At 35.7% G+C, this 17944-nt stretch overlaps 1 protein-coding gene across 1 annotated transcript in view; it reads right to left on the reverse strand.

The window, feature by feature from the left end:
- CYTH3 (cytohesin 3) overlaps positions 1-17944 on the reverse strand; it is a 35764-nt gene that overhangs the window by 7534 nt on the left and 10286 nt on the right. Inside the window, exons 5-9 of the mRNA XM_044657446.1 lie at positions 11783-11901; positions 8486-8566; positions 5280-5392; positions 1596-1744; positions 1226-1337 (exon numbers count right to left, since the gene is read on the reverse strand). Coding sequence (XP_044513381.1) covers positions 1226-1337; positions 1596-1744; positions 5280-5392; positions 8486-8566; positions 11783-11901 — 574 coding nt within the window. The remainder of the gene's footprint in view (positions 1-1225; positions 1338-1595; positions 1745-5279; positions 5393-8485; positions 8567-11782; positions 11902-17944) is intronic.

The raw sequence follows: 17944 nt of genomic DNA on the forward strand, positions 1-17944 counted from the left end.
TAAGAGAGAGACCCAGTCCTCCAAATTAAAGCAATCTGACAAATCAGGCATGAATCCAGACAAAAAGGGCTAAAACCAAGTGAGTGGGAACTGACAAATGTGTTAGAATTTTTAAAAAATGGAAGGGACCTTAGAGATTTTCAAATTCAATCTTTCATTTTATGTATAATAAGGAAAGTTTAACCTGGGTGTTTTTGCTTTTTTGAACCATGGCTACATTTTATCTAATCATAAGTAAAAAAATTATTTTGGACACAAATATTTTATAAGCTAAAAATAATTACTCTGATAGGTGCCAGATTAAAATAAGATTATCAAACTAGTCAGTTCACCATTAAAGTAAAGGGTAATATAACATGGAACAGAAGTCCTTTACTTCCTTGAGATGAAACTAGGTCTACCTTTCAGTTCCCTGACTCAAAAAGACCTGAATTACTGTACTGGAAAGCCTATTGCTTAACCTTGTTTCCTCCAATGACCACTTGCATAGAAATCTCCAAGGCTGGATTACTCAGCAAGTCCAGAGGAAATACAGATCAGATGAATGACTCAGCCAAAAAGCCAAGCTTTACACAAGCCAACAAAGAAAAAGGAAAAGTCAAGGCAGAAATGAGCAACTGAAGAAGGGCAGGAAGCCATTGAGTACGTACCTCCTAAATGCAGAATAAGCAGAGACAGCCAGTCACAGAACAGAAAGGTGATAGTCATAGGCCAGAAGGAAAACAAGAAGGCACATTTAAACCACTCATTAAGAAATCATAGCCAAACCAAACCAAGAGAAAGTCACGAATAATATGGGAAAATAAAGACACACACATAAAACTATTTGGAGATAAATGTATTTGCTTCTTCTACAGAAAACTGAGTTGAAATTTTGTCTAGAAAATTACTTAACAGTTTTCTGGGATGGATCAATGTAACCTAGTATGTTATTTCTCTGCCATGGAAACATTAAGAGATTAAAATGCCCTTTTCTGCTGATGCCTCAATTCTGACATGCCACCATTCAAATGAGAGCTTATTAACTCTGAAGTACACCCTCAAGAGCATTATTTTGACTAAATTGAATTTTTAAAAAGGTACTGCCTTTAGATTAAGGGGCATTTAACAGGACCAAATTAGCAGTAATTCCTATTAGTTCTACAGCAATGGACTAAAAGGGGGCAGCAACCTATGATTAAATACAAAAAAGCAACACAGCAGAATGAGCAATTCTCATACTAACCTAATTTCAATAGCCAGCCTTCTCTATCTGGATTAAAAAATGTGTGTGTCAAGTCATTTCCATCATCTTCCGGAATCTTAAATGGCTCATTTTTAATACTTTCATATAAATTCTGTAAGGGGGGAAAATGGCAAATTCAGTAAGAATCAAAGACACTATTTGTTTTTTATCAACTCTTGGGGAAATTGAATATAAAATAAAGAATAGTTAGAAACTGAGGACAGTTGTGGTAATTATATGCTAAATTTCTTTTTAAGTAATGGAACATTAACAATTACAATAGAAATGGGTACAGTTGAATTGTTTTTTTCTAAAGGTAAGAGAGACACATAGAAAGGACATGACAAACTATTACTCTAATACAACTTACCCTCAATAATTCTTCAGGGAGATCTCCACCCTCATTAATGCCTCGGTTCATAGATATAAATCGCTCCACTGTTGGTTTATCTCTCACATTGTGGTTGTGGAGGCTGGTGTTTAGCATGATGATTGCGAAAGACAACACATAGCATGTATCTAAAACAAATCCAATGAAAACCAGAGAGATCATTGAGTTACAATGGAAGGCAGGAGAAGGGTTAGCAGTCAGCTTTAAATGACCACATAGACAGCTAGGTTCCCAGAAAAATCAAATCATTTACAAGTCTTAGTTATGTTTCAAACAAGAAAGAGCATTCTTTTTGGCCAGTTAGATGGTGACCAGTTACAGCAAACAGGTTGATTCTATGGACTTTTTTCTCTTTGTTAGGTCTAGCCCATTAGAAAAACATAGTTCTCAGAATGTTGCAGAGAGCTCAGGGAAAAATCAATTCTAAAGGGTTGATTCAACTGGATGCATTCCATCGCTATCATATCTTATGGAACATAATATTGGAAGTCAAGGTTCTACAATCTGCCTGGTTCAAAAGTAAAAAGGAATCCATAGAGACCATTCTTACAGTGGGCATAGTGTATTAGCCCTACCCCAAAGTGCCAGCCAAGTCTGGCTTCTCTAAAACCTGAATATGGTCTGTAATCAGTATTATTTTTCAGTGTATATATGACTAACTTTTGGTTTCCTTTCAATGATATATCATTTTAAACATGTGAAATAGATTCTGGGACTAGCATAGTATGTAGCAGACAAGCCAGAGGCAGAAGGGGCTTGGTAAATTTTCCTTCCTATTATGACTCCTTGATAAGGTACAAAGTCCTTAAATTTAGGATAAAGTTCTCACAGTCCCATTGATGAAGCCTTTACTGACTGAATTCATAACTATTTTACATATACAGAACCCAGATTTTAACAGGTTACACAAGCACTCAAATGAACTAGTGAAAGAAAAGAGGAGGAAGAGTCACAGACACGAATTCAATTCCTTGGAGAGAAGCCAATGCAATCATGGCTCATCCAGGGAACCATATGGCTTCAAGGATGTCAGTGGATAGAGGCAATAGTAGGCTGGCAAGGAGTTCTTGAACTAAGGCCAAGAACCTGGCTCAAGTTGGAACTGCAGGGACCAGAAACTAGGAGCAACAAAGATAAAACCATGATAAGCAGGGGGCAAACCCAGACTTTGTCCTTCATTAGTGATGTGACTTGTATACAGAACTGGGATTGACTCTAGTGACTTTGATAAAGGACTTTACTTGCTTCAGTGGTGGTGATGGGGAGGTGTGTGTGTGTGTGTGTGTGTGTGTGTGTGTGTGTGTGTGTGTGATATGTTCCAATCTCAGGATAGTGCTATTAGCCTGGAAAAATTAAAGGTTTCCTTTTGTGTACTGTTCGGACTGTAGAGTTGCTGAGGTCCCTTCCAACTCTCACTAGAATTTTGTACCCTTGGGAAAAATGGTGGGGCTTACCATAAATGTTGGTTGCATGACTCTCTGGCAACCCTGAGTAATTCTCTCTATAAATGTGGGAGAAGAAGGGATTGAAGGTGGAGGGGTGGAGGTGGTACTCATCCACAATAGTACAGTCCAGAGGGCTGTATAAGCCCCAAGGAGAAGGAAGTTCATGGGGGAGGTGGGGTGGATTTCTGATCCTCATCCAAGGCCTAACCAGTTTCTAAAGGAAAAAAACTAAGTCATAGTTTAGGGAGGAATCCTGAAAACAGATGAGAGGGGTGACCAACTGAAAAACAGAAGTCTCTTTATTAATCCAGTTAAGTTTCTAGTCCTCTTCCCTTGACTATACTAAAGAATTCAAAGAATCTCAATCATCTTCAGTGGTGTACTTTTCAACATGACCATTTCTATAATTATGTTTGATAGACCAAACCTAAAACTGAACCTTGTACCCAGTTTAATCTTAACTTGGAATTCTGCCTCATTTATGAATACTACAAATTATAGGTAGAAATAATAATAATTAGCATTTAAATAATTTAAAATGTTCAATATGCTCTACATACATTCTTTCCTTTAATCCTAGAAGGTAGGCATTATTGTTATCCTAATTTTCCAGATGGAAGAAACTGAGGCTGAGAAAGGATGTTTTGCCTAAGACATTTTATTACGTGTCTGAGGCAGGATTTAATTTGGTTCTTCCTTCCTTCAAATCCAGCACTTTATCTACTGCACCACCTTTCAAATTCCAGTAAAGAAAAAGGAATTCCACCTTTTGGTGTTCACTCTCCTTCTCTCTCTGTCTCTGTCTCTCTGTCTCTGTCTCTCTCTGTCTGTCTCTGTCTCTCTGTCTTTTTTTTCTCTCTCTCCCAACTCCGCTCAGATAGATAATTAATAATATTTTCTCTGAAAGAGTAATTTAGCTCATGCTGAAAGGGACGGTGCTGACTTTTTCTTCCACAAAAAGCAGAGGCTCATCACTGGGGAAGGGGAATCAACTTTACTGATAATGGATCTAAATACAAGTCCTTTGAATTTTCTATTGAATGAAAAAATATATCCTTTAGTTGATGTTTTCTCTCTGAGTGTCTGGATGGAAGTCAAGGATTTTTCCCCTTTTCTTGTATATGGCATTCTAAAAAAAAGCTGGTTTTGATATGATCAGGGAAACTCTGTGTGAAGACACAACTCCAACAAATGGTCAAAGGATATGAACAAGCAATTTTCAGATGAAGAAATCAAAGCTATATTATCAATAATTATATGAAAAATGTTTTAAATCATTCTTAATTAGAGAAATGCAAATGAAAACAATGTTGAGGTATCACTTCACACTTATCAAATTGGCCAAGATGGCAGAGTAAAAGAAAGTGGTAAATGTTGGAGCAGATATGGCAAAATTGGGACATTAATGCATTGTTGGTTGAGTTGTGAACTGATCTAACCATTCTGGAGGACAATGTGGAACTATACCCAAAGGGCTCTAAAACTGTGCATACTCTTTGATTCAGTAATACCACTACTGAGTCTGTATCCCAAAGAGGTAATAAAAAAAGGGGAAAGGAACTACTTCTACAAAAATATTTATAACAGCTCTTTTTGTAGTGGCAAAGAACTGGAAATTGAGAGGATGTCCATCAATTTGGGAATGGCTGAACAAAGTTGTGATACATATTGGTGATGGAATACCATTGTGTTACAAAAAATATGCAAGGTGATTTCAGAAAAAGCCGGAAAGATCTGCAAGAACTGACACAGAGTGAAATAAACAGAACTGGGAGAACATTGTACACAATAACAGCAATATTGGATAATGATTATCTGTGAAAACTTGGCTACTCTCAGTGAAGTGGGACATTCCTGAAAGACTTATGATGCGGAATGCTATCCACCTTCAGAGAAAGAACTGTTGAGGTTGTTTTTCACATCAGTGTGTTTATGGTTTTATTTTAGGGGTTTGGTTATATATGAGTGTGCTCTTACAACAATGACCAATATGGAAGTTTGTTTTGCATAACAATAAAAATAAAAATTAATTTTAAAAAGACCCAAGTCAAAGACATTTGTGGGAGAGACCCTCAAAACTGAATTTGGAGTTCTGAGCTTTACTTATGGGCCATACGGTACAGGTTAGCATTGCTGAATTGAATTTAGCTCAGTCTGTTCTAGATTGAGCTATATTAACTTTTATAAGGGAGTTGAGAGGAAAGTCTAAAAATACTACCTGTAGACTGGAAAACTCCAGGGTTGCAGAGACAGTAGCGTGAAGCAAAAGCTTCCATCATGCGATCAATTTTCTGAGCCTCCCCTGGAAGCCTGAAACTCCACAGGAACTGCCTGATTAAAAAAACACACACACACACACACAAAACACAAAGTAGTAAATGATCCTGTTGAAATTTTTAGAAAAATATACACACAAACATGCCTGGGAAAAGACTTAAAAATACATAAGCACAAACCTGATGAGGGACTTCTGTAGCCCAACCCAAGTTAAAGAGAGGGGGATTAATTATTCAGTCTATGGTTTGTCTAGAGCTCATGCTTCCTCTTTTTTCCTCTCATTTCCCAAAGAGGGTATACATGGTTGGGATAGAGCTGGATAGCTTCTCTGGTAGAAAGGTCAGGGAAGGAACTGAAACTTTTACTTCAATGTATCCTTGACTTCATTGATGTGGGGAGCCTCACTCCAGAAGTATAGACCACAACCTGTTTATGATTCCTTATGAACCCTTCTGATTCTTTTTTGTGCCTTTCCATAAATCCTTTAACCCAGGATTAATGTTCCTTCAAGTTTGAAATTAATGGCTCAATTTGGATTTTGTATTAGAATGAGTTATCAGTAACTCTGCCCCGACTAGCTAATCAGAGGACTATGTATCTTGAGTTGAGAGGGATCTTGGAGGCCACCAAGTACAACCCCAGATGAGGAAATTGGCGTTCCAAGAGTTTACCTGACCTGCTAAAATTTGTAAGTAAGTATCAGAGATAGCATTTGAATTTAGGCCCTCAAATTCCAAAACCAGTGCTCTTTTCATACCCATTTCCCAACCTAATCCACAGATGGTTGTATTGCCTGCATCGTAGAATAAAAATATAAAGTTCTGCCTTTTGGCGATCAGAAAAGAGGAAAGAGTAATGCAAACAATGATTAAACTAAAAAAAAGATAGTTCTTTCTGCTGATGCCACTAGCAATGATTCATCAGAGGAAGAAGTAGAGAGCAATATAACCTGCACAAGAAATAACATGCTCATTTTCAAGGAAATGTAATGAGGACATACAGTTCAATCACCTTACCATTATTCTGTTTCACCAGCTTTAATGAGAGGCAGCACAAAAAAAAGAATGTAACCAAATAGAAGGGGAAAAACCTCTGCTCGAACAGTTCAAGGATTCCAGGCTTTTGTCCAAAAGACAAATGAAGAATAGTCCAAGAGGCTAATAAGCTGTTGGACATTGGGTTCTAAGTGAATATATTCTGGAAAGTAAGCGATTAAGTGGGAATGTTTTTCAAGGATTTGTGTTTTCAAACACAAGGAGTGATTTATTTCATTCTCTGCAAGATTTGCATTTTTCCATAACAATTCAATAAGGAAAGTATCTACATATGCCCACTGTAATTCAGGGCACTGTCGAGCCCCCAAGCTCAATCTGTTTAAGAACAAGGGTACAAATGTGTGAGAAGGAAGTGAGCACCAGTATTTCAAACCTTTGACTAAAGCAAGGAAAAGGTGGTGCTCAGTGAATGATCATGTTGAAAAAAACAAACTGGGCACAGGAAGATGGTCAAAGAGAGCAAAATATTAGAATAAATCAGTTTTACAATTTTTGCAGCCCAAGAACCACTTGAAGGTTGTACCTATTCCACAGAAACACAAAGCATCAGTGGTGAGGCAGAGCCACCATTGACAGCAGGATCCTTTGTCAAGACCTCTGATGCCTGGAAGAAAACCTTGATGGAGGGTTCAGTTTGTGCTTCTGCCCTAAAACAAAAGCATCCACCAGACAATACAGTGAATGCTAAAAATATGTGGATGACATGGCACATACCAGGGGCTGTGATGCATTTTTTAACATAGGATATACAGTGCTTTTAGTGGTGCTAGAGATGGCAGTATGGGTAAAGGAAGGAGTATTGAATTTAAAAGTACTCTAGGATCTGGATGCCCTTTGTTATGGCAGGCAACTAGTAGAACTAATGGTTCTCTGCCATAGGAACAACTGTTCACACTCTATTTTCTCCCATCTATGCTTTATTTTCTCCAGATAAGGAAACTCTGATGCTTTCAGAAATCCATTCAGTTCCTGAAAAGTGGCTTTATTATGGTTCTGCTCTTGAGGTACTTCTAACAACCTTAAAGTTCAAAAGTCAAGGTGGCACTGAAACCAGTATAGAAAGAGTATTCCAGTAGAATGTAAGCTCTCTGAAGGTAAGAACTGTTTTGTCTTTGTCTTTGTATTTCTGACTTCTAAAATGGTGCTGGACCTATATATTTTTTCCTGACTGGATCTATTATTTCACTGATATAGGAAGTTCAAAATGATTGACATCTTATCAACAACTAACTCATATTCTTGGACAGTTTCCTGGGCACTGAGAAGTTAAGTAACTTGCCCAGAGTCATATAGCTGGTATATGTCAGAGTGAGGGCTGGAATCCAGGTCTTTCAGATATTGAGACCAGCTCTCTATTCATATAGCACTTTGCCTCTCTTGCCTGGGACAAAGGAGGTACATAAACGTTTGTTGAATTGAATTGAAAGTCAGCACTGGTTGAAAAATGATAACAATGAAAAACTGTCAAATTTTATCAAAATCAAAAGAGAGTTTTCAACTAAAGTTACAAGATTGAGGTGACTGATGCTTAGGGAGCTTGAGATGGGGAGAGTGGAGAGGTCAGGGCCTAGGTGACAGAAATACTTTAATCTCTAAAATGAATCCAGACACCATATCAGTAGAGGTTAAATGGATGTTAGTATCTGATAGTTAAATGGCAGTTGGCATAAAATGAAGCAGTGAAACCTTTGTAATATTAAAAATAAACAGGACAGAGATCTTGGATGATTTCCCTTTTAGCACAGATCACAATTTTGGTCATATGGAGCTAAGTCTTCATGAAACATGAGCTACTCCCTGGAAATAAACTAGATCCTTAGGGAAGATAAACTGAAACAGTGCAAAAGAACACACTGGTTGAGCATACTACTTCATATTTGTTGTTTCCTAATACAAGTTTCCTAGTTACCATACCTATTTTCACACTTGCTATGTGCAATCAATAACAAAAAAAAAAAAGAAATATAAAGATTCCCACCCCCCACTACTAATCTCCACAGTTCACTTCAAAACTGAAGATAAAGTGAAATCCTAAAGAGAAAATTCATAATATTGCAATTGGAATAATTTAAAGATATAATAACATATTTACCTTAAAGCTTGTACAAGGTTGAGATCAGCAAACTCATGGAGTTCAACAAAAGCTTGAAGAACTTTAATATTAAATTCATCTCTAGGAAAGAAAACCTATGGTGAGAAAATAGTTCTAAGACTTTTCACCTTTTTCCCTTTGAAAGAATACTCCTGTTGTCTTAAAGTAGGAAAGAAATGAAAAAAAATTTGTTCTATTCACTAAGCAAAAACCTTCACAAATATTTTTCAAAAGTTTTGCTTTACTGTATATTGTGGTTTTCAACTTATTTTCCCATTAAAAATAACTGAACTTTGATCAGATAAGAAGTTGGTATACATGAAGCATTGACAATGCCCAAGTCCTCTAAACTCCTAATTGATAGGAAAGTTTTCTGAAATGAATCAACCTCTAAAAGAGAAACATCTTAAAATTAAGTTATTTTTTAACAAGATGGGGTCATAATTATGGAATTATGCAAATGTGACAAAAATAAATGAGTGGAACAGCAATCAGGTGACTCAACTAGATTTTCAACTTAACACTGTAGCCTGAGGCCAAAGATGGCACCTTACATTTAAGGTCATAGGGCATGTTGCAGATACATCATAGCAGTAAAATGCTGCAGATCTATTTCTATGCCAAAGCAGAAATGGGTCTTAATTAAAGGCTACACAGTGTCTGATGCAATAAGGAAGAGATATAAGCTATAAAATTCAAGTTCAAATAGTTTAACAGCAGAAAACCAAGTAAGTTGCATTCATTAGAACATCAGACAAGGCATAAACACTTTAAAATAGAGTGCTTACTAATTAGAGTACACACAAGATATTTTTATAGAAATTCTACACAAACTATATCAAGGTGCAAAATAATGATTTAACTCATATAGAATAACAATAAAGTAAAATGCCTTAAAAGTGTTAAAACAATTTTATAGGGAGCAAGGGAAATGTATCTAGAATTCTGCTAATGTTACTTAAATAAGACTTTCCCTAGTGCCTCATAAAGAAATTTTGATGTCTCTATTCCTATTGTTATAATTACTGTAACATTGCACAGGGCTTCACTTTTGCTTTATGTTGATTTTAAAGTTATTGTTTGGGGGCTCTATCCTGCTTGTTAACTCTGTAGTTTAGAGTTCTGCTTTACCTGACAGACATTGTCCCAAAGGAGTCTTCTCAGAAGTCATTCTGTAAAAGGGGAATGTAAAAAAAATCTCTCTATCAGAAACCCTTAAAGCTCAGCCCTATGACTGATCTAAAGGCCTCCTGTCAGTTGATATGTCTCTAAGGGCAGAAGTACTTCAAAACGTGCTTTGTAGTATATAAGAAACAAGAGTAATGGAGTGTCCTTCCCTGTATACTACAGGAAATGTAGCAGAAACCAGATTTTAGCCACAGTGTCAGAGATTCACATGACTCTGTAGAGCTGAATTTACAGTATAAAAGTCAGATTAGCCTGTTGGTTTCTCAGGAGTTCCACAAAAATTAAGGATATAACCAATATCCCTAAATGCCCTTGGGTTTCCAGTTCTACTTTCTAGCTGAGAATTTCTGCTCTTTGCATCTTAGGCTCAAAAGGAAGACAAAATGGATAAGATTTCATATTTTAGGAGTTTACTTTTTCTTTAGAGATACCAGCTTAATTTTGCTTAATGCATCTCTTCCAGGAATATATACTACAAGACTAAAAGGAAGAAAATTTGAATAAATGGGGAATGAAGAGATAAATTCTGCAAACAAAGCTTGAATAAGCATTTCCAGAAAAATTGGTAGTCTCTAAGTAGGATCTCTCTTAAATCAACGATCTCTAAAAGCTACCTATTCCACTTGGTCCTAAAAGAAATGCACCAAAATTAAGATGCTATGGGCATTTATTACCTCCTTTCATATCATAGCTAACAAAAATTTTGATTCAAGATATATTAGCTATGTAGAACAAAACATGGCTTGTATACTGTCCCTCTTCTAATTAGCAACTAAGAACTAGAAAATTTAATAGGAGTAATGAGAGTAAAATGGTGTCGGTTTTACCTCTTATCTCTTCCTCTAGCTAAGATAGAAGATTTCTTTATCTTGATTCTCCCTTTCTGACTTCATAGCTGCATCCAAACCACAACCATATTGGATTTCCATTCAGTACTTAAATCAGTCTACTTATTCATTTTGTAGTAATGGTTTTCATTATAACCATTTATAGGAAGGTCTCCAGGAAGCTCCTTAGAGGAAAAAAAATGGAGGGGCAAGTCTTTTCTCAGCCAAAAATATATATTTATGCCACTGACATTAGTGAAATGCTATGTTTTGAATGATATTATCCTGAAGCTAAAAAACTTTTATGGGATTTTGAGGAGCTTCTTAGTGAACTAGCAGTTCAAGAAAAGAGCCTGATAATTCTGTAGACCTAAAAGAGTTTTTACTTTGAAAACTCATTTTACAGTACAATACAATTTAGTTTTACTTTAGTAAATAGTCAATACAGGGAACCTGAACGTAAAACCTGTTTTTATTCCTAGTTTGGAACTGTGAGATTATGCATAAAAACATCATTTTAAAGATACATCTGCTATGTACAATTAATTTAATTTCCAAAGTTAGACAAATGTCATAAGATTAACATGAAATAGCCACGACTGTAGCACTGAGAGGATGTTATACAGGGTTTGGTCTATAAGCTTCATAAAAACATATTTAACTTATGCTAAAAGTGTTTTTAATAAAAAGGCTAGAAATATTCAGGCCAATCTTGGGGGGGGGATTATTTTTTAAACCTACTTTCTTATGTTCATGAAAACATCTGTCCTAGTATTTTCAAGGAGATTCTTCAATGAAAAGGGATAGTACTAAAAATCTTGGCGATATTCATCACAAATTCCTGTTTCTAGACAAATGACTAAACAGGATTATAAAGCTTTCTAAGACTTAGAAAAGAACACCAACATTTGTCTTACTGAAGTCTTTTCCACAGAAATTTCTAAAGGGCACTAGTGGTATTCTTCCTAGGCCCCAGGACACCCTTTAGTTCATCCCTAATATCCTTACTCACCTAAGGATGAGGAAGAAAAAACAATCTGCCCAGATTACTCAGGGTCCTGGGATATAGCTGGGAGTACATTCTAAGAGTCATTAGGTTTACCAGATTGAACTATTGATAATTTTTTTAATGCCAAAAGAGAACAAAAATAACTCTTAAAAGAAAAGCAATATCTACTCCAGAATCCATGATAGAATTTATTATGTTATATAGAACCTGAGGTGAGGTAAGCAATGTAGGGAATACTTCTGGGGAAAAAAAAAAGACTTCTCTTTTTCTTACCTTTCACCAAGATAGTCCCCAATTACAGTTTTATTTAGGCCTTCTCCTTTATAAAGGAACTGAGCTATGTCTTCTGGGGTACTCTGCAGCAAGTCATTTTCTATAAGAAACTGAATTCCCTGAAGAGAAACATAAGAGAGAAAGTACTGAGTGTGGAGCTTACCTTGGGATACAATATGAGATGTTGGTCTAAACCTAATTTCTGCCAAATTGTTGACCAGTTTTCCCAGTAATATTTACTGAATAGTAAGTCCTTTAACCTATAAACTGGGGTCTTTGGGTTTATCAAATACCATGCTAAAGTGTTTGTTTGCTTCTACATGTCACATATTCTAATCCATTCAACTGATTAACCTCTCTATTTTTTAATGAGGAGGACCAAATTATTTTAAAGATTACTGCTTTGTAGTACAGTTTGAGGTCTGGTGTGATAGACTTCCTTCTTATTCCTTTTTTCAATATTACCTTTGAGATTCTTTACCATTTTTATTTCATATGAGTTTTATTATTTTTTCTAGGTCTACAAAATATTTCTTTTGGAGTCTGATTGATATCACTCTGAATAAGTAAATTAATTTATATAGTATTGTCATTTTTATTATATTACCTCTACCTGTTGATAGGCAATTAATTGTTTCTCTAATTATTTAGGTATGTCTTTATTTTCCCAAGAGAATTTTGTAGATGATTTCATATATATTTTCTTGAGTGCATCCCCAATATTTAATAGTTTCCTCTACTCTCAAATCCATGTTGAATAAGAACATGCTTGGCTTCCCTATGAAATTCATCTGGGGGTGTCCATCAATTGGGGAATGGCTAAACAAATTGTGATATCTGTGGTGATGGAATACTATTGTGCTGAAAGGAATAATGAACTGGAGGAATTCCATGTGAACTGGAACGACCTCCAGGAATTGATGCAGAGTGAAAGGAGCAGAACCAGGAGAACATCATAGAGAGAAAGACACTGTACACAATCAAATGTAATGGTCTTCTCTACTAGCAGCAGTGCAATGATCCAGGAAAATTCTGAGGGACTTACGAGAAAGAATGCCATCCATATCCAGAGAAAGAATTGTTGGAGTAGAAATGCAGAAGAAAATCATATGATTGATCACATGGTTCAATGGGGACATGACTGGGGATGTTGACTTTAAATGATCCCTCTATTGCAAATATTAGTAATATAGAAATAGGTTTTGAACAATGATACATGTAAAACCCGATGGAATTGCTTGTCAGTTCTGGGAGGGGAAAGGGAGAAGGGAAGGGGAAGAACATGAACCATGTAACCATGGGAAAATATTCTAAATTAATTAATTAAATGGAATTTTTTAAAATAAAAAAAAAGAATAAGAAATTCATCTGTCCTCTTTCTACCCAAGTGACTTCTCTTTATGTCATACCTCCCCACCAAATATTAATTCTGTTTAGTCAAGATGGTTCTTAGCTTTAAATAGATGCTATTTGCATATTAAGGAAAAGCCCACTTATGTCTGGGTTTTTTTTGTGTTTTAAATATAAATGGCTATTGATCTTTGTAAAAAGACTTCTCATCTATCAATAAGATCATAAGATTTCGATTGTTTTTGTTATTAGTATAGCCTATTATGTTATAGGCTATACTAAATAGTTTTTAGTATTCCTAATAATGTTTTCCTAATTATGAATTAGTTTTCCTAATAATGAATCATTATTAGGATATGATAATGTTTTCCTAATAATGAATCAACCTGCATTCCTGATACATACATGATGTGATCACAGGGTATAATCTTTCTGATGTGTTGCTGTAGTCTCTTTATTAATATTTTATTTTTTAAAAATTTGCTTTGGTATTGATTTAAAAAACTGATTTATAACAGAAGTTACTAACCTAAGATCTAAGGAACAAGGGACATGTGGATATATGTCAGCAGATTTATGAAGCTGGAAGGAAAAAGTTACATTTTTTTGTTTCAATGTAATTGGTTTCTTTATAATCTTGTATATTTTATTTTATGCACTTAAAAAAATATTCTGGGGTTTCCATAGGCCTTAGCAGACTGCCAGAAGGGTCTATAGCCAAAAAAAGTTTGAGAAGCCATGGTCAGTTTTTTCTGAAATTGTATTATTTAAATTATCTATTTCCTGTTCTGTTAATCTGTACATTTTATATTTTTGTAAATATTCAGCTATTTCCTTTGTCAGTTTTATTGGCATAGAATTGGGCAACATAATTTCTAATAAATTCCTTTTATTTTTCTATTTCATATTCATTTGCTATAACCTTTTTAATTTCTGATACTAACAATTTGGGTTTTTTATTTTTTCAGTTTTACTGGTTTTCTAAAACCCACATTCTTAGTTTTATTTATGAATTAAATGCTAATGTTATTGTTTTTGCTTTCAGTTTGGTTAATCTCGTCTTTGTTTTTCAGGTTTCTATTCTGGAATTCAGTTTTGATTTTGGGTTTTATGTTTTTCTAAGTTTTTGGGTTTTTTTTTTTATTTTTATGTCCAATGCATTGATTTGTTTTTTTCTCTTTTGTTGATAAAAGTCTTTAGAGACTATATAAATTGTTTCCTAAGCTTTCACTACATAACAAAACCTTTGATACATTGTCTTAATGATACCATTTTCTTTAGTCAAATTATCTGTTGTCTCTGTTCTTTGATTTATGAATTTGATTTAAAAAAAAATCTTTTATCTTCCATCTTAGAATCAATACTGTATATTGGTTCTAAAGCGGAAGAGCAGTAGGGGGTAGGCAATAGGAGTTAAGTGACTTGTCCAGGGTCATCCAACTAAGAAGTTTTTGAAGCCAGGTTGAACCCAAGACCATCAGTCTCTAGGCCTGGCTCTCAATTCACTAAACCAACAAGTTGCCCCCAATTCATGAATTCTTTAGGATTAAAATAGTTTCTAATTTTTAATGCTTTCTTCAAAGGTCTTTCATTGAATACAATTTGTATTATATTGTGTTCAATGAAGGATATGCTTAGTATTTCTGCTTTTCTGCATTTTTGCGGTTTTTATGCCTTAATACAGTGGCTCCCAAACTTTTTTGGCCTACCGCCCCCTTTCCAGAAAAAATATTACTTAGCCCTCTGGAAATGAATTTTTTTTTAATTTTAGTAGCAATTAGTAGGAAAGATAATTGCACCTGTGGCCATCACCGCTCCCCTGGATTGCTGCAGCACCCATCAGGGGGGCGGTAGCGCCCACTTTGGGAATCGCTGCCTTAATATGTAGTCAGTTTTTGTAAATGTATCATGAGTAACTAAGAATAGCATAAAGCTTTCAATAATAGCTAGAGTCCTATCATATTTAATTTTCTAAAAATCTGTTCATGTATTTAAATTCTTACTTACATAGATTTGTCTAGTTCTAAAATTAGTATATTGAGTGTCTTAACAACTATTTTAGTTTAACTCTTTATTTCTCCCTTAAAACTGTTCATGTTTTCTGGTAAATGTTTAGCTGCCATGTCACTCATTTAAATGTGAAAGCAAGCCTGGATTCTCAAAGGTTATATCAACAGAGTACAAGTTAAGAGTAAAGGTCAGCTAAGATTTTAAAGTTAAACAAATTTTACATTTCATTTTTCATTATTTAACTGAGTTTTTCTTCTCTTTTCCTAGAGAGCCTAACTAACAACTTGACTGAAAACTGAAACACTAACCTGACCCTTCCAGAGATTCTTTAGTTTTTGCATAGGCTCTGAAATTCATCAGGCAGAATAAACTAGGTTCAATATTGTGAACTGTAAAAAACAAGGGCTTTTTGTTTTATGACTTTCAGCCCCTGAAATAAGGAACTCTGTTCACCTCAATAGAAGTCCCACTTGTTACACTGTTAAGATAGCCAAAAGAGCAAAGGTTAGGAAAACTGTTTGAAAATATATTGGAAAGGGAGCAAAGATGGTGGAGGAGAGGCAACAACCCAGCAGAACTCTCCCAGCATTCTCCTCTAACTTTAAAATAATGCCTCAAATAAAATTTTGGAGTGGCAGGGTCAACAAAATATCAAAATATCAGAAATATCAAAATATCTTTCCAACTAAAGACAACTTAGGATGTTGGCAAGAAAGGTCTATAACACTAGAGTGGAAGCTGGCCCAGGACACCCATGGTGACAGCATCAGCAATAGGCTTTGGAGGCAGCTGGGATAGCAGCAGCAGTAATTTCTAGAGCTCTCAATCCAGAAATGGTAAGGGGGCCAAATAACTGGTCAAAAAGAGGCTGCAGGGGGGGCAGCTGGGTACCTCAGTGGATTGAGAGTTAGGCACAGAGATGGGAGGCCCTGGGTTCAAATCTGGCCTCGGATACTTTCTAGCTGTGTGACCCTGGGCAAGTCACTTAACCCCCATTGCCTCGCCCTTACCACTCTTCTGCCTTGGAGACGGAAGGTAAAGGTTTTTTAAAAGAGAGAGAGAGAGAGAGACAGACAGACAGACAGACAGACAGACACTGCAAGGAGGCCCTTTGCTGGAACAGAGGCTAGCATTGATAAGCAACTCTACTGACCATATATAATTATGGGTCACAGTTTCAGGGCAGAGACCTGTGATCGGTCAAAATGGAGTAGGGGCCCTACTCTCAGTTCCAAAACAGACAAGAGCACTAGCACTTATAGCTTTAGGAGAACAAGGACCTGGTCACAGATCCTGGGCTAAGATAAGTGCTAGCCTTGGTGGCTGCAGGTAAAGACAAGTGTGCAGACCAAGAGAGAAGTAACCACACCTCTCCCCAGATGGCAATATCTTGGAAGCACTGAAAACTTGCAGACATGCAGAACTAGCTCTGAAAACAGCAACATGAAAAAAGTCTGAAGCTTGGGTCAGTACCCCCAACCCCCAGAGAAGCAGAGCCCAATTTTAACTTAAAGTTAGAAGTCAAGAAATTGAATGGGAAAATAGGCAAACAACAAAAATGAACTTGAGTATAAAAGGTGATTCTGGTGGTAGGGAAGACAAAGACAAACTAAGAAGAGCAACATAATATGAAAATAGTAAAGCATCAAAGGGGAAAACCTGCTAATTGGAAGCAAAACCAACAAGAATTCCTTGAAGATTTGACAAAAACTGTTGGGGAAAACTGGAAAACAGGGAAAAATTAGGTTTAGATCAACATTTCACACTCTATACCAAGATAAATTCAAAAAGGGTAAATGACTTAAATATAAAGAAGGAAATTATACGTAAATTAGGTAAACATGGGATAGTATACCTACCAAAATATGGGAAAGGGAAGAATATAGGACCAAGCAAGAGACAGAGAACATTATAAGATATAAAATGAATAACTTTGATTATATTAAATTAAACGGCTTTTGTACAAACAAAACCAGTGCAATAACAATTTGAAGGAAACCAACAAACTAGGAAAACATTTTTATTACAAAATTCTCTGACAAAGGTCTAATTCCTCAAATATATAAGGAACTAAGTCCAATTTATAAGAAATCAAATTATTCCCCAATTGACAAATGGTCAAGGGATACAAAAAGGCAGTTTTCAGATGAAGAAATCAAAACTATCGATAATCACATGAAAGTGTCCTAAATTCCTCCTGATAAGAGAAATTCAAATCAAAACAACTCTGAGGTACCTCCTCACACCTAGCAGATTGGCCAATATGACAGTAAAGGAAAATAATAAATGTTGGAGGGGTTGTGGAAAAATTGGGACACTGATACATTGTTGGTGGAGTTGTGAATTGATCCAATCATTCTGGAAGGCAAATTGGAATTAGGCCCAAAGGGCTTTAAAATATTACATGCCCTTTGATTCAGCAATACTGCTACTAGGTTTGTACCTCAAAGAGATAATAATGAAAAATGTTTGTACAAAAATATTCATAACTACACTCTTTGTGGTGGCAAAAAATTAGAAAATGGCTGAACACATTGTGGCATAAGATAGTGACGGAATGCTATTGTGCTGCAAGGAATGATAAACTGCTTGATTTCTATATGAACTGGAAAGACCTCCACAAACTGATGTGGAGTAAAATGAGCAGAACCAGGAGAACATTGTATACAGAAATGGAAACATTGTGGAATGATCAAATATAATCTACTTTGCTCCTAATAGCAATGCAATGATCCAGGACAATCCTGGGGGATTCATGAGAAAGAATGCTATGGACATTGAGAAAAAGATCTGTGGGAATAG

Source organism: Gracilinanus agilis, chromosome 1, assembly GCF_016433145.1.
Source record: "Gracilinanus agilis isolate LMUSP501 chromosome 1, AgileGrace, whole genome shotgun sequence".
NCBI classification, from domain to species: domain Eukaryota; kingdom Metazoa; phylum Chordata; class Mammalia; order Didelphimorphia; family Didelphidae; genus Gracilinanus; species Gracilinanus agilis.